Raw genomic sequence first — 17,847 nt, forward strand, 5'->3', positions numbered from 1 at the left:
GGAAAAAGAAGTATATCAATTCCAGAAGCAACTCATCATCTGTGAGCAGTTAGCTACTTGACAAGGTCACATTAGAGGTCAACAGCCAAGTTGGAATTGTAGTCCAATAGATTGGAAGGTATTAGATGTTCTCATTCTGTATTATTGGCTTCAAAGGCCAGCCTCCCTCTTATAACAGCTTTATATTTCAAGCATGAAAGTGGAATCACAAATAAAGTCAGTGTGTTCCTTCTACCAGTTCTCCTTAATTGAACTCTTGAAAACTTTCCACTCAGAGATTCCAATTCTGTAAGAAAAACATGGTTTTTCTACCTTGGTACTCAGGTATCATTTCACGGGAGAGAACATCAGTTGCACATACTGGTCCCAGTTGCTATCCCAATTGTTACCAGGTCAAAAGGAAGAAGAGGGCAGATATAGAAAGGCCCTGGACAGCTGGTGAAAGGGCAAAAAGCAGAGTCTGGAGCTGCAGAGAGTCTGCCAAACCTTTGGGTATGCTATTGAAATCTCCAAAGTTATTAAATTGCATTTTTAATATCACTTAAGGGGAATATGTAACTAGAGATTCACCACATTACTTAAAATTCATTTCAATTACATTAGATGTGGAAATGAAATGTGATGAAATTTAATTTTGGTTAGTTTGGGGAGTACAACTCCTAGATAAATATGCACCCTCATGGGTTAGAAGATTAGGTCAGTGTTTTTCAAACTTGGCAACTTTAGGATGTGTGGACATCAACTCCTAGAATTTCCCAGCCAGTATGCTGGGAGCTGAAGTAAACATACTTGGCCCCTCTGAAAAAAACCTCTGTTAGATGGTTAAGAAATTTTACAAGCTATCAGGCAACTTTAAAGCTACTTAATGGGTAGAGAGAAAAAATTAGATAGTTACATAGCTGCCTTTTTCTTCACACTTAGGCTTACCCGTTGCTTTACCTTTTTGCCTCTTGGAACTCTCCCTCTGCCTGACAGCTAAGAAGGGATTCTGAGATTACTTCCTGTTTCTAAGCTATGTTTATTAAAATAACAGATCATTATTCCAGGAGGATTCGTCAAATGATGAATAGTATTGGTTGACTCTGCTGGCCACTGAGTGTGGGGGCTGTGAGTGTGCCACTGGCTGAGGAGGTGTGCATGAGAAAATTATCCCCAGCTGCCAGCTAGGCAGGGTGAGGATTAAGGAAATGGCTATTGCTGTGCTGCTGCCAGAATCAAAAAAACTCCCCAGAGGCTTCCAAGAACATCCTGTTTCATAGGTAAATTGTCTTGCTCAGGCAGTAGGAAGTAAGTTTGCCTGAGCTTGGAGGCACTCTTCCTGCTCTAATACATAGCCAAAGGGAAAAACTGACTTGTGTGTCATTGCATTGTTATAGTTTTGGGGGATGAGCAATTATATCTAAAGGCTACTTTAAGATGGATCTGATGAATGAAAACTTTTTAGGATTTTGACTGCCTCATGGAAGGTGGATCTCTATGGCACTGAGATCTGCCTTTCCCAACCTCTGGAGGCTCTCTGGTTGTGCTTTCTCAGTGTATACATAATCTTCACCTAGTGGGCCAAAAACATCCTACAGTCACAGATCTGGGAAAAACATGGTGGGCTAAGACTATTATTTTAGTTTTTTGTATCCTCTCAGTAATCTCTCAGTCAAAGGGCCTGGCCCCCCCGACTCGAACAAATAAATGTTTTCTAAGAAGGACATTTATATGTTTATAAGCATTCTGTTACTTATCATTATGATAAGGATTTAAGGATTTCATTAACATTCAATTATCCTGACTCTTACCTGATCTAGTTCTGACTATGCTATGTAAATGAATAAAAGGATGGATTTATTTATTTATAAATATATATGGCCGACCCACCTGGAAATGCCATTCTGGTCAGCTTATTAAAAGAAAGAAATAAGAAAGAACCAAAATAAAACTACAATGAACAACAATAATAAGTAATAGGCAACTTGGCTAACATTTGTACCCTCTTCTGGTGGGAACTTACACACCTTGGTCCAGTGCTTGGGGAAATGACCATGTTTTTAAAATTTTCCTAAAGGCCAGCAGGAGTGGGGCCAACTTAGCACCCTTTGTGTGGGTATGGGAGGAGGCCTGTAAGATCATCCCAAGGCACTGCTACTGAGAAGAAATGCAATCTAGCTCCCATCAGATGGCACTCCTTCAAAGAGGGGAACCCAAGTCTGCCTACCACATTAGAGCAAGTTTTTAGGGACTGTCATGGGCCGCTGTCCTAAGGGAGGGATAGTGCCACAAATAACCCAGTTTCCTGATGTGCTATCACAGTGAGTTCCAAGATATGGTCAGTATATATTGAAGAACTCAATTTTATTTTAGCTTCTTTAAAATGTGTATTCAGTTCTAGAGGAAAGGACATGTGTAAAACTTACCTGCTGGTTGTATCAAATTCAAAGGGAAAGATGATGTCATTCTTGTTGCATATTTGGCAGATGAAGCCCCTCTGAGTACAAAGATCACAGCTATACACATGGTGGGAAGCAAATTGGATCAGCGACTGAAGAAAAGTTTCAAATATACCATCTGCTATCTAAGAGGAGAGAAGGGCCATGAGCAGTTGGTAAGGAGCAGGGAAACCACTTCTACTTCTGCTTTCACAGGAATTCTCAAAATATGTAATTCAGCAAAAAGTGGCCAAGGCCCTTATGATGCCAGGCTGATTTAAAACATTTGAAGGCATGAAACAGCTGACTTTGGCTGGTCCATGTCAAAATCAGAATAGGTTACATTTCATATGTTTTGGCTCATGCATGAACTTAAACCAGCTTGCTTTGTAATATACTGTACATGGTCGTGTCCAGGTAGACATAGTTCAGAGGAGGTTAGGTAAGGATTGTGGAATGGACACAGGCAGCAGCAAATGGCTGGCAGGGAAGCGATGGTGTTGAGAAGATCAGGGAGTGGGTGGCAAGATATGCCATGGTAGGATAATAAACAGATGGAGAAATAAGTTACATTAGCAGTGATACCCAAGATGAGGGAGGTAATGGGAAGCACATGAAAGATCATGGGGGAGGATAGTAGGAGTGGGTTGGAATGGTACAACTCGCTATGGCCATGTTGCCTCAGCCAAGTTGTTGCGGGACAACTCGCACAGGAAATTTACCTTGAGGCAGTTCCACAAAGGATAACTCAATGCCTTGCTTCTGTTTGGCAAGGCTTCCTGTTGTGTTTTTTTTTGCATGGAAAAGGAGGCTTAAGGAATTTGGTCCTCCTTTTCATGGAGGTCCCCAGCCCCATGGGCATTTTGCCCCTGGGGAGCGGTTGTCAAAATCCCAGGGCTATGTCTGCCTTGGAATCCTTGCCCCTGCCCTACCAGATCAACCTGGCCATGCTGAGGTTGCGGGAAAGGACCAAACCTTCTCCTCCACCGCTGTAAGTCAGGTCAATCTCTTGATCCAGGGGGACCCCCATCTTCCTCCACTGTGATCTGGCTCAGTGATGCCAGAGATGATAAACTGCTGCTGCCCTCAGTAGCTAAATGGGCAAATTAATCAAGGATCGAGCCTTCTAGTGAGCGTTCCTCAGAAACTACACTTCCCACAACCCGGCCAGCTATGCTGCCCTCACTCCCTACTGGCACCAGATGGATTTCATCAGTTGATCCCCCAAATTACCTCACACAGAATTGGCAAAACAATGTCTCTCTTTTTTTTTTTAGCTGGGCAAGGGGTGTCCGGAGGGACAGGATTGGACTTGGGGGGGGGGAAAGATCCATCCCCCCCGGTCTCCTTTTCTGCTTGTAGCTGGGAGTTCCACAGGCTCTGGGGAAGGGAGATCTAGTGTCAGCAAGGAGCAAGGGCACTGCATCCATATGAGCAAAGCGCAATGCCTGGGGAGCGCTTGGGCAGGACGCAATTCTTGATTAATTTACCCATCTAGGCAATGGTGGCAGCTTATCGGCTCTGGCATCACTGGAGGAAGATGGGGTAACCCTGGATCCAGGGATTGACCTACTCACAGTGGAGGAGACGGAGGTTCAATGCTTTCCCACAGCCTCAGCATGGCCAGAGCTCTTGGGGTGATCTGATAGGGTGTAGGCGACGGGGATTCCAAGGTTGGGATGGCATTGGAGTCTTGATACCCTCCTCCAGATGCACAATGCCCCCAGGGATAGGTGCTTCCATGAAAAGGAGGGCCAAATTGTCCAAGCCTCTTTTCCATGCAAAAAACCCAGGAAGGCTTGCCAGGTAGAAGCAAAGTGTTGAGTTATCCCGTGTAGAATTGTCCCACAGCAAATTGTCCCGCAGTGAGTTGTCTGTAGTGACATGACCGCGGCAAATTATCCTAGTCCTGGAATGGGGAGATTAGTGGGACATGCTGAGCTTGGACATTCCTGCAGCAGCAGGAAAGGCAGGCTAGGGAAGGTACTGGAAAGATGAGAGGGGTTGAGGGTATGCGACATACTATACAGAAAGTTAATGAAGAAAAAAAAAGGAGTGAATGTACCCTTCTTGCCCTGTAAAAAGAATCTGGCATCCCTTTAGATTTTGTTTCATCCAAACCCCCCAAATGGTTTGGGGGGGCGGCTCAGTGGCTACAACACTGGGCTTGTTGGAGGGAAAGCTGACAACCCAGGTTCAAGACCTGAGTACCATGTCATGGGGTGAGCACCCATGCTCGCCCCAGTTCCTTGCCAACCTAGTAATTCGAAAGCAGGCAAATGTGAGTAAATAGGTTCACATTTGGTGGAAAGGTAACAGCGCTCTGTGAAGTCATGCTAGCCACAAGACAGCAGAAATGTCTTCGGGTGTGCTGGTTTAACAGCTAGAAACAGAAATGAACAGTGCCCCCTAGAGTGGGCAACAACTAGTGCAGGGGTGTCAAACTGCCAGCCCATGGGAAGCTGCGCCCACCCCATTGCCAGCAATGACAAAACCATCCCGATACGTTGCGCGATGTCACATGATGTCGCGAGTTTGACATGTCTGTAATGGAATAAAATCTGCAGGAACTCATAAAAACCCTCAAAGAACTAAAAAAAAATACTCTGGTTTTTGTTTTTGCTGAACTGAAGCTGATCCAAAATGGCTTGGCAGAACTTCTAGAACACAGCAATTTGTTCTAAAATTGTAACAGCTTAGATTTTCCATTTTGTGCATACTTATGTTTAAAACCGTTTTAGCAGCTGTTAATGCAGATCCAGTGCAGGTAACAAAAATTTTGCAACATTCAGTACTGGGGGAAAAAATGGTAAGCAGAAGCAAATGGGCCAGAGAATTCCTGGAGAGCTGCTATACCAGGGGTGTCAAACTCAATTTCATTGAGGGCCACATCAGCATTGTGGTTGCCCTCGGGGGGCTGGGTGGGTATGGCCGGGGTGGGCGTGGCCTACTGGGTGGGCGCAGCTGGAGTGCGTATGGCCTACTGGGTGGGCATGGCCAGCTCTACATCATTGGCATCAAGGGTGCCTATGGGGGCCTGGGCAAGAGTGGGACAGATCTGAGGGTCTCTGGACCAGGGCCAAGGCAGCGGGGACCGTTTCCTCACTGTTTCCAGGATGGCTTCGGGGGCCACATGAAACCACTTTGCGGGCCGGATCCGGCCCCCGGGCCTTGTGTTTGACATGTCTGTGCTATACTCTTCAGATAGGACTAAGTTATGAGAGGAAAAGATTGCATCTGAACATGCACAGACTCGCTCTGAAAAGTTTCTTGCTTACTGCTCTACACTGAGTGATGCAACAATTCATGGTGTGTCAAATTATCTGTAGGGAAGTCTGCTAGGCTGTGATTTGGGGGAATCCAGCTTAGAGCAGGGCTTTTCAACCAGTGGTATGGGTACCACCTCTGGTACATTGGCACCTGGCAGGTGGTACGTGAACATCCTAGAAAAGTGTTGGTGGGGGAGGGAAATGAGCTGAACCGGTGGCAGCACCACACAAGCCTGAGCGAGAGATGGCTGGAGCTGCAGGGCTGTCAGGGCTCAGTGAAAGCACCAGGATCAGCGCTTCTTCGGGGCTGTCAGGGCTCAGTGGAAGCACCAGGATCAGCGCCAGGCTCCAGCTGGAGCTCAGCGCTGATCCTGGTGCTTCTGAGCCCAGAAGAAGTGCTGGTCAACTGGAATGCTGCAGCATCTCCAGAGTCTTGTGATTTACATTCAGATGCTTGGTAACATATTTATGACCATCACAGTGTCCCAGGGTCATGTGAACTGACCAAAACCTGCTGCAACCACCCAGCAGATGGGGGGGAATAAAAACCAAACACCCTCACCCCACCCCCACTGCCAATCCTCCACAGAAATGCTCACAACAATGAAAACCTTGGACAGGAGGAAGAGCGCCGCCAGGCAGGCATTTTGTCAGCTGTGGCTTAGGGGGCACTTTTTTCAGTGCCATTGTAACTTTGAACAGTCACTAAGAGAACTGTTGTAAGTCGAGGACTACCTGTACTTCATCACTTTTTTCATTTTGGGGGTTTTTTTGGTCAAGGTTTTGACACCTTGCTAGGCGACTGGTGGTACTCTGATGTTGCCATATCCTAAAAGTGGTACAATGGGTGAAGAGGTTGAAAAGCCCTGGCTTAGAGGATGAAGGAATGGGTAATATTTTCTTGAACTGAATTTCCACTTGCCTCTAGATTGAAACATTTCTTTTTTCCAGATCTCCTACCTGCCTCAGGTCAGCCACACTGTATTTATGGGGACATTCCAGGAGATAGTGCCGGTGGTCAAGCCTTCAAAGAACAACATTAGTATATTAAAATTTGTTCTCCACAGTAGCCCAGGAGTTTTATACAACATAAAATGAAACCCTGATGAGGCAACAAGACCCCTTGATCCATTTCTCGCTCTTGTGCTCCATTTCTGCACACATGCTGATCTCTTTAGGCTTTTTCCTTCATTCTTCTTTTATTGTTTGCCTCTCCTTCCAATCCTTGCTTTTATCAAGCTGTTGTGTCACAATATATTTTTTACTTGACCCATATTTCTTGATCTCAGGTAAACTGACTTCTTACACTCTTGCTCTATCCCTGTGCTGGTTTCTCTCCATTTCTCAGAGATCACAGGAAACACACTAATGGTACTCAGGGGCAAATTGGATACTAATACATTGAGATTTTTTCTTTAGTTTTCTAGCAACATTTTTTCTGCAATGAGATTGTACACTTTACACATATCAATTACTCAAGTTTGGGACAACCAGATCCAACAATACCCCTAGGAGTCTTCTGTGTCATCCAATACAAGCCCCTATCCTCTTGACTTGAAGAGATGGAAACAACTTGTCTCTCCTTTTTCTCTCTCTCTTGCACTGTTTCTGGAATGCATTTGGGACCAGACCACTTTTCAGACAGAGAGAGAGAAAGGGACAGCTGAAGACTAGAATTCTGCTACGTCCAAAACAGCCAACATGGAAACAAAAGTATTCCACTGCTCTTGCTGAGTAATCATGTGTGATGAGGATGGCAATAAGCTTGAGAACATGTACATAAAAGCTTTCTGTGGAGGCAGCTGTATCTATCTGATGGATGAAAGGGGTGCAAAAGCGGTTGTGTGCATCCATATCCACATACAATCTCTGACTGAATAGCCAGCAGCATTTGGAAACAGAATGCTTGCTTATCCTTGTGTTGAAAGGCTGGAATCAATTCAGATTAATATACTGATTTGGAGAAGGGCCTCTTATGCCTTTGACTCACCTCTTATTGATCTCCTTCAGGGCGCCACTGCGACAAAGGACAAGGTAATCACCCAGTAGCTTCAGCTGCTCACGATTTTGAAAAATCTGTCTCATTTGCTCTACATGGTCATAGAGGGTTTCATTCACCAGCTTCAGGTCAATCAAAGGTTGATTTTGAATTTTAGCTAGGAATTTCAGAGCCTGGCAACAAATCTGACAGAGACAACAAAATGAGAATGGTCTGTAAAAGCCCCTGAGTGACATCTAGGAAAGCCATGCAAAAGAATATTATAAGTTATAAAAAGGAATTCTCACTGGCTCACTTTCTACTAAGTACCTTCTTATAATCTGAGCTGGAAGTTTGTTTGTTTCTGTAATTAATTAATTAATTAATTAATTAATTAATTGCTGCCCATCTCGCTGTGGGACTACTCCAGACAGTTTATAATAATAAAAAGGAAGAGAAATGAAAATAGCTGAGTTTGTGTTCTGAGAACTAAGATTGTGTCTTGAGAAAATTATACTTTTTCTGTTTACTGAGCTTGGCCATAGGGGATATATTAAAAAAAAAAGAGTAGCAGCTCACAAATTGAAAAATCCTAATCAGAATGCCACCTTGCCCATAGATTTCACACTTTATGGTCCCTGTCATCTTGAGCTAAATCAGTGTTTCTCAACCTTAACAAATTTAAAATGCGTGGAGTCTGGTTCCCCAAATTCCCCAGCAAGCACTGGGGAGGAGGAGAAACACTCGGAGGGAGGGACGGTCAAATTTTGCTAGTCTCTTTTTAGTTTTAGTTTTAGTTTTATTGGATTTCTATACCGCCCTTCTCCCTAGGGACTCAGGACTCAAACCTGCATCTATCTGAGCTAACTTACAATGCAGCTAGGACACAAAGGAGTAAAGGTTCCCCCACACATACATGCTAGTTGTTTCCGACTCTAGGGGCCGGTGCTCATCTCCGTTTCAAAGCCCGAAGAGCCAGCCCTATGTCCAAGGACGTCTCCGTGGTCATGTGGCCGGCATGACTAGACGCCAAAGGCGCACAGAACCCTCAAGCTTTTCTCTTTCATAATGAAGAAAACAATCATTTTGTGACTATAGTTATATGGCTGGGATTTAAAAGAGACAATTTCACAAACAGAGCTTATATACTCTATGTCCCCTCCCCCCATAACTAGGCATACCGGATATCTGGAAAGATCCCAGTTATGAATTAGACGTGAAGGTATCACAGACTCTTCATCTTGGTGGCAATTGTCACAGAAATAGAGGCCAGTGAATGAACACAGCTTAGGCTTCACAAAGTAGAAGCCAATCTGCCTGGAGCAGCCTGGAAAGGAAAGACAAAACATTAAGGATATCTTAAATTGCCAGAATCTGACTCCTGGTTATTGGAGAAGCTTTTGCATTTAAACAGCCTATTCCCCAATTGCTGTCTCCAAAGAAGTCAGTTTTCTGTTCCCATAATCCATTTACTGACTAGGCCACTGCCTATAGCAGAGGTCCCCAATCTTTTAGGCACCAAGGACTGGTTCCGTGGAGAGAGGTTTTTCCACAGATGGGAGGATGTGTGGTTTTGTGTGTTGCCTGCATCCCATGGATGGGGCTTTGCTTGTTTGTGCAGACCGGTTGCTGGCATGCCACAGACCGGTACTGGTCCACAGACCGGGGGTTGGGGACCCCTGGCCTATAGTAACAGGAAGATATTAGAATTGAATCAAAGCTGAGAAATCAGCTATTGCTTGGCCTTATCTCTAGATCTGTGTTTCTCAAGCATGGATGTGCCTGTGTGTGTAATATGTGTGTACACACACACACACACACACACACAGAGAGAGAGAGAGAGAGAGAGAGAGAGAGAGAGAGAGAGAGAGATCTCCTGCCTTTATTTGTTGTTGTTAGCTGCGAAGTTGTGTCCGAACCATCGCAACCCTATGGACAATGTTCCTCCAGGCCTTCCTGTCCTCTACCATCTTCTGGAGTCCATTTAAGCTCACCTGCCTTTATTACACATCAATATATTTTTAAGAACCCTCCTTTTTCCTGTGGTATTCTTTTTTTTTACCATAAAGAAAGGTCAAGGCCAAAACTGTTTTGGAACAGAACAATTTATTATTTTGATTTTAGTACCGTATTTTCCGGCGTATAAGATGACTTTTTAACCCATGAAAATCACCTCAAAGGTTGGGGGGTCGTCTTATACGCCGAGTCGTCTTATACGCCGGAAAAATACCTCTCGGATCTTTTCTCTTTTCTGCTGGGCGGCGGGATCTCTGGGTGAATGGAGGTAGGCATGGCGACCCGTGGTAAAGCGGCTGATGGCGAACGGCGAAGGAGGGCAAACTCTCATCAGCTTCTGGGGCGGCTACTGCAGCTGCCGCCATTGCTCTCTCTAGGACTGGCCATGCTAGCACCTCCAATGCTGGCCGTCAGGTCCCCGATGAGAGGAGGGGCAGGCAGTCCCCAGAGGCGCCCTGCTCGACCGTAGGAAGGGAGCACCTTTGCTCCCACCGAGGCACCGCCTGACTCGCGCCAACCAGAAGAATTGCTTGCCCGGTCACGGAGTGCGGAACTGAGAGCAGCAGCGCACCAGGCGAGAGAGCTGAGAGAAAAGAAGGCGAGGCGCCCATTTGGCGGGGAAGGAGCAAAGCTGGGCAAATCACAGAGCAGGCGGAGCAGAGAAACGTTACAGGGGAAAAGGGGGCGGGGTTTAAAAGGCAAGGCGGGCGGGACGTGGAGACATTCTGCAGTTAGAAGTAATGAAGGAGCCTCCGGGCGCTTTCTGGATCGGATTGTGCAAACTGAGCGTGCCGCTACAGTCCTCGTGTTTCCCAGGGTTGCCTGTCGTGCCAGAGGTATCCCCTGTAGCCCCAGATTCTTTAGCTCCCCACTTTCCTTAATTCGGGTGAATTTTGTGCTCCGTGGAGAAACATTAATACGCAAATGCCGTTTGTTTAACCGCGCAAAACTCGGGGGAAACCTTGGTATTTGGGAACAGAAAGGCTTAAGCCTTTTCATTTCTGTTTTATGCACGGGCTGGGAGGGTCACGAAGTTTACCTCTTTTATTTTAGCAACATCGTGGCACTTATAAAAAAAGGGTACTAACACTAAACGAGTTGTTAATATGCAGATTGTGTGCCAGGAAGTGAAATATTATTAGCCCAAACCCTATAATTTAACATGAAAAGTAGGGGGTCGTCTTATACGCCGGGTCACCTTATACGCCGGAAAATACGGTAGGTAGAAATATAATTACTGTTCTAATCTGTGGCTGGAAAGAAAGATCTTTTCAGAAATCAGGAAATGTGGCCTGATCTTTCATAGAAGCATATTTTGCATTATTATTATCTTGGGAGTAAAATGGATTCCCATATTTTCTGTCCAATAGAAATTCCTGCATTTCATTGTGAGAGGCTCATAAGCACTATCTTGTTTCTAGACTGAACTCTATACTGAAGGATTCTTGGACATTTCCCAGTTATCCAAATTGCAAAAACTGGATATTTGTTGAATAATTACAGATACAAGAGTAGTCCAATGTAAGCAAAGAAATTCATTATTCATTCAAACAAACAAACAGAGAAAAGTGCAGTCAAGTCAACAAGTAGATTAGTCTATGGTCTATTTAGTGATGACAGTGAAGATTATGAATTAGAGAACGATATCAGCAGCTGGCTTCACAAACTGCATTTGCTCATAAGACCTGTCTGTCACACATTGTCTGACTTTCTTACATCTTTCTTCCTGTGTACTTACAACCTCTGAACAGTAAATAGACCAGCTTTTCACTGAGCCAGAGATGAATTTATGCTAATTAGTCACTTCCAATAATCTATGCATGCGCCTCTAAAATTTTTCAAGCTTTACTTTACCATCTTTTTGAGCAAATAGCCCTGAAAACAAAGTGTGGTTTTGGCATTCAAAATGAATCAATTACAAAAAACCCCCCAGAACAATCAGACATTTGAGGATTGCCCCCCCTTCCCTTCAGTTATTCCAGTTTAAGAATTTCTTGTTATTTCTATTAGTTAAATTAATATATAGTCATTAGAAGACTGAAGAGATCTAGTGAAACAAAGGTTTATGGTAATAATGACATGTTTAAGACTTACATATTTCAATAACTTACCACTACACGATTAATCTGAACTTATATTAACACTGTAATAACAATGAGCAGCAACGTCTTGTGTTCTAAAATCATATTAAACTACAAATGGAGAAGTAAAATCCTCAATCTTAGTTGTTTAATTGGAAGAGAAAATACATTATTAAAAAAAGGCTTGATGTAAGTTATCTTTTTGCAAGCATCCCATACATGCCTACCTGCACATATGAAACTTTGGCAGTCCAGGCCTTTTTCCATGGGGATGGCAACCAGATACTGCAGCAAATATCCATTTTCCTTAACAGTATTCTTCAGGATTGCCTGTGAACTGCCATCCAGATGGCCTCCAAGTGTGAGGGCCTCCTCAGCCATTTCCAGGTAGGACATGAGCACCCGGCGGACCAGGTCTCGCCAATCAGTTGCCTCCTCTGTGTTCTCAGCTCTCAACTTCAACACTGCTTTTGAAGTGATGATCTTGAAGAATGAAGGTCCACCCAGGCTCACATCTGGCAGGATGTCTTGGATGGTCTCAATTCCAAAGCTGTTGCTCAGTATCTTTTTATCATTTCTGGCTTTGAAGCATTTCAAGGCTTCTAAGGACAGGGAGAACACCAAAGGGACCCATGCTTTCTCAACTTCCATGTACAGGACAGATTCCTTGACTGCATCTAGCTCAGGTTTCAAGGCACATGACCAGTCCAACTCAGTTGGGCCAGTTCTACTGTACACCGAGAAGGAAGGCAAGTCACCAGGCGGTCCACCTCCGAAGAAATCCTCAGAATCCTCTGCAGCCTCAGGGCACTCTAGAGTTTCCCAACCTTCATCCTTCTGTAGCCTAAACTTTTTTAGGGCCTCATGCAGCCGGTCCAACCAGTCCTCTGCTTCATCCCGAGAGGAAGCCCGAAGACACAATCGTTTGTTGGAAAAGACCAGCTCAAAGCGCCCATCACTGTGAGCCCGTCCTAAGGGCTCACATCTCAGCAGAGAATAGTTTTCTACACATACTCGCTCCTCACAGTCTACAAATAGCCGCAACTCTAGAGGTGAGAGCTCACAGAAAAACTCCTTCCAAATGCCCAGAGCTCCTCGACGTTCCAGAGTCCCCAACTTCAGCAGACCCCGAAATGGATTGGAAAGACCTACAAGTGGAACGAGAGAGGAATAGCTTTATGCACTCTCTAGCACAAGTGACACTTCTGTAAAGCAGCAAAATGGATGATGCTTCCATTACTATAAATTCTTCTAACCACAATAGAAATCTCTCCTCCCATTCCACTTCATCTTTTCTCCCTTAGTCAAAACACGTTACCTATTTCTCTCCGATGAACAACACTAAAGCCCTTCAGCTCCCTCTCAGGAGACAGTTTGGGTTTGCTGAGTTCTGCTGAGGATACAGAGAGCTTGCCTTGATCTGGGACTCTCAGTGGCATAGCAGCTTGGCTACAGGTAAGCCTCTCTAGTGAGGTACTGGGAGAACTGGGGAATCTTTTTTCTGTTTCCTCAGGAGGGGAAGGAAGGTAAAAATCATCCTCAGTGATCCAGCTTCTTTTCTGTTGGGAAGTAACAAAAGATAACATTTGTGCTATTACCCAAACAAGCTATTCTTCTGGCTCTAAGTTTACTGAATTCAAGCAGCTGGGCTGATGCAAGAAAATAATAAATTGTCCTTAGCAGGACAGCCTTCTCTTATGGCTATCATGCATTTACTTTTGACATAGCTCAGATCAAATGGAGCTGAGGCCTAGATGGGAAGCAAGAATAAATGAAAAGAAGTATGGTGATTAATAAATGTGGAAAGAATGGTGGAATGATTCTGAGCTTTACTAGATTTAAATAGAAATAAAAATCAATTTCGATAATAGCAATATTCTTTTGAGAGCTTTTTCTTGCAAGTGACGAGCAAAGCAGCCATCTTCTAATTGAGTATTATACTGAGTGACTTGGTCTGAGACCTTGCACTCTAAGTACAGGTTATTATCATTACTGTCTTCAGATGGACTGATCAGCTAAAAAAACATGATCCAAACCTACAATTTAAAGCACCAAGAAAAATGGTCAACCAATTTAAACAACCTGATTTAAAAAATTCAGCCTGTGACAAATCAGATGTCAACACTGTGACAATTAAGAAATTGCAGCCATTTTACCTTTCACTTTACTTGTGCTTTTTCTGTTGCTTGGGATTCTCAGATGTAGAAGAGGGGATGGGAGGAATGCTTGAGCTTTTCAAGTAAGCCTAAACAACTGCAGCTAGGTGAGCTTCAAGGTCAATTTTAGATAAAGTTTTGGCACTGTAAAGTGGGGAGGATTTTAGATTAATTGGTGAATGTGATTTATGACAGCCTTTCTGGGGTGGGAACTGCAACTTGTTACTTTGTATCAGAGGGAGGGAACTTTAGTCTTGGGTTCAACTATGTAAGTGCCGATACTTTGTTTCCTGAATAAAATGTTCTTTAAGGAAGAAATCCTTGCCTTGAAGATCTTTTAATTGGTTTCATCTATCGGAACCATGGCATCAGCATTTGATTTTTAAAATTCTATTAATTTTGAACAATTTAAACACATGCATACACACACAGAAATATAAGCAAACCTGAAATCTAAATCTAGTTCTAAATCTAAATTTTCATATTATCAGGAGTCATTTTTAGAGAAATTTGGGAATGGCTGGGAAAATAGTAGACACTGTCTTACAAGAGTATTCCATAGTCTTTCTTCTGGATGTAAGTGGACTAGATAGGTGATATTTGGGAAAAGTGATCTTGGAAAGGTGACATCACTTCTTATTATATATGACATACAGACTAGCTCAAAGCAGGAATAAGGCACTGTAACTAGAGGAAATAAAGCCAAGGACAGGAAGTTTCAGTGAAGCTGCAGGAAAAGCATTTCTGGAACTGTAAAGGAACTTCTTGATCAACATCATACATTCGTTGTGAGGCCCATAGCTGGTGAATGTGACAGGATTTGCTATTTCTCATCTTTATAAAAGAGTAATAATATAAATATGGTAATACTTTACATGTATGGTAAATCTGTGCAGGTATAGTGTCTATTTGCATTTTAGTAGATTTGTTTGTAGTTTTCTTTTTTATCTTGGATTTATGTTAATTTAATTACCTGATAGTGTTTGTTAATCATAGCTCAATAAATACAAATTTAAAAAAATATGTAGGGAGTTCTCAGGTCCCCAAACATTGAGTTAACATTTCATGATAGACAACTGGCTCAACTTCCAATGGGCTGCTTGAGGCAGATTCAAAAAAACTTTTTTTAAAAAAATAATGCTTTTGGGAGGGCACTGAAAATTAAGGTCTATTTGGCATGCCTCATGTACAAATTTTGGCAACATAAATAGCCTTCCAGAACTTACTGAACTATGGCAGAAATACAAAGGATGGCCAAGGACCACTTTATTATTTGAGGAGAGCCAAAAGCCTCATTAGACAAGGCAAGCCAGACAAGCCCGGATTTCTTTGCTATATTAAGCTTATTTTTAAAAACCATCCTAAGCTTATTCTAAAGGTAAAGGTAAAGGTTCCCCCGCACACGTGTGCTAGTCGTTTCCGACTCTAGGGGCCGGTGCTCATCTCCGTTTCAAAGCCGAAGAGCCAGTGCTTGTCTGAGGACGTCTCCGTGGTCATGTGGCCGGCATGACTAGACGCCAAAGGCGCACGGAATGCTGTTACCTTCCCACCATAGTGGTCCCTATTTTTCTACTTGCATTTTTTTACGTGCTTTCGAACTGCTAGGTTGGCAGAAGCTGGGACGAGTAACAGGCGCTCACTCTGCTACACGGCACTCGGGATTCGACCCGCCAAACTGCAGATCTTCTGATCGACAAGCTCAGCGTCCTAACCCACTGAGCCACCGCGTCCCTTTAAGCTTACTCTAGAATTACACTAACTGAAGTTCCCCACTTCAAAACAATAGAGAACTAGACTGACTCTTTTGGCAGTTTTTGGCAATGTGGCCAGAAAGAGCTCCAGAAGCTGCAAAAACAAGCAAAACCACAACAGAACAAAACAAGTAATTCTTACAGGGCAGACCACTGGTGAGATTGGTGAAAGAAGCTGGTCTGTTCCTGGGAAGCTTCCTTCATAATCATTGACTTCATTGGTCCGGCTTTTAGCTCCTCTCTTGTTGCAATGAATTTGGGACACATCCACAGGTTCTTTGGTCACAATTATTGTGGCTAGCATAGAGGTCTGTTGGACACTGGTACTACTAACAGATTCGCCAGTCTTAGGTAAATTGGGAGGCTGTGAATTTATCATTATTGCAGGTAGCATGATGTCAACAGGGCCTTTTGCCAGTACAGTATGAGGAAGGTGCACAGTGCAGAAACTGGTGGCAGGGCAGGGGCACTCTGGTGGGGAAGACTGAGAGACGATGTGTGCTTCATGAACTCCTACAGATTCCAACTTTCTCTCTGTCCTGGTAAATTCTGCTAACACTCTAGAAAGAAATATAAAAAATTAAAACATTTGCAAGATCATCTCCAGTAATTCTATCTCTCAATGTACCACATGGAGTCCAGAGATAAAGTATCAAAGATGACTGAGGTTAGTCACATATTATTCAACGCATTCAATAACTGTTAACTTGCTCTTTCAAGCATAAAAATAAACTGTTTTAATACATGTGTTATACTATGCTTTATACTATGTGTTAAGTTGGTCTAAAGGATTAGAATTGACAAGGTAAATATCCATTATACAAAGTATTTTGAGAGCGAAGCTTCTAGTTGCAGACAAAATATATAGGAAACTGGCCACGAGTTCAAATTGCTCCTTAGTTGTGGATTTACTGAGTGAATCATCCAGAGAAGACTACAGCTTTCTCAAGCTCTGAAAATGGTGCCAATGTCAAACCTATAACCGATAAACTCTTGTTGTTATATAAGAACATTAAACACTTTCAATGTTTACATTTGTAAATAATGTAACATGTGGTAAAAAAACCCATGAACTACTGCTTATGCTTCTATGATGTAACTCAAATGCTGAAAAGAAAATCAGATCACTTGCATGAATGAAATGGAAAGATTGTTTGACCAAGTCAGCATCTCATATATGGTCAAAGAAAAATCGCAGAAACAGGACTAATGATAGGAGAAACAACATTCTATTTTAGGCTTGGAAAAAAGGCAGAAAAGATATGCAGGTTGATTTCCCTTATTGACATGCCAACCACATTATTAAGAATCCAGGAATTATTATTTTAATACTATGCTGAATCCCACTAAAAGTCTGCTTTAATACTTGCAGAGTTAAAATATGTGTATATCAGTTGCACTAGCATACTCACTCTTGGAGGTCCTGGTCCAAGTCTGCTGTTGCTGTTGTCATCTCCAATTCAGAGTCATTGGAGATGGGCTCTTTCTCCTCAGCAGGGCTGTGAGTGCTGGTAGAATTGGCTGGGAGAAGGATGTCAGAATCAAAGCTGGAAGAGAGCTGTGAGGAACCAGTTGTGCTGATGCTCAAGTTGGAAGCTGTGAGTTTATCTGCCTGTTCACTTTTAGGGACAGGCAGGATGGCTGGGTGAGCTTCAACTTCATCAGAGCCAGAAGATTGTGAGAGAGAACTAAGTGACTCCGTTCTTTGAGGCTCCAGCCCCACAAGAGGGTCCAATGGTTCCCAGGCAGGGCAAAGGCCTGACAAGGATAAAGGTGTGAGGGTCCACTCGTTCAATATTGCTGACTTATAGGAGAGGTCAAAGGCCAAAGAAGATAAGCCCTGCAAATAGCTGAGGAGAAATTCAACCTCCTCAGTATCCAGAAGCAGAGCAGATGAATGATAATATTCAAAGAGTTGAGACTTTTCATGAAGCAAGAGTTTTAGGTAACACTCCATCAGGCCATCATTCAGAGCCAGCCTCAACCAAGCACGACAACGCCCCACATCTGTATTGATGAAGACCAAGTTTTCCAGTTCAGAAATTATGTTTCTGAAAAAGGAGAAATAGCCAGGAAGGGGAAAACACAACATCTATTAAAAGGACAGCTCCCAAAGGCAAGGGAAAGCAAGGTTATGGCTGGTGGTAAAAGTTGGGTTTGATGCATTCTTGTCTGATGA

The 17,847-nt window shown here is 43.4% G+C and overlaps 1 protein-coding gene across 2 annotated transcripts in view; it reads right to left on the reverse strand.

Moving 5' to 3' along the window:
- Positions 1-17,847, reverse strand: part of PLEKHM1 (pleckstrin homology and RUN domain containing M1) — a 58,164-nt gene that overhangs the window by 759 nt on the left and 39,558 nt on the right. Inside the window, exons 4-11 of one of the 2 annotated variants that reach the window (XM_083377073.1) lie at positions 17,081-17,719; positions 15,811-16,228; positions 13,080-13,320; positions 11,989-12,909; positions 8,846-8,991; positions 7,677-7,870; positions 6,647-6,710; positions 2,406-2,563 (exon numbers count right to left, since the gene is read on the reverse strand). In XM_083377073.1, coding sequence (XP_083233199.1) covers positions 2,406-2,563; positions 6,647-6,710; positions 7,677-7,870; positions 8,846-8,991; positions 11,989-12,909; positions 13,080-13,320; positions 15,811-16,228; positions 17,081-17,719 — 2,781 coding nt within the window. The remainder of the gene's footprint in view (positions 1-2,405; positions 2,564-6,646; positions 6,711-7,676; positions 7,871-8,845; positions 8,992-11,988; positions 12,910-13,079; positions 13,321-15,810; positions 16,229-17,080; positions 17,720-17,847) is intronic. The other variant, XM_083377074.1, reaches the window with a different exon arrangement.

The sequence above is a fragment of the Vipera ursinii genome (genome assembly GCF_947247035.1).
Source record: "Vipera ursinii genome assembly, chromosome: Z".
Classification (NCBI taxonomy): domain Eukaryota; kingdom Metazoa; phylum Chordata; class Lepidosauria; order Squamata; family Viperidae; genus Vipera; species Vipera ursinii.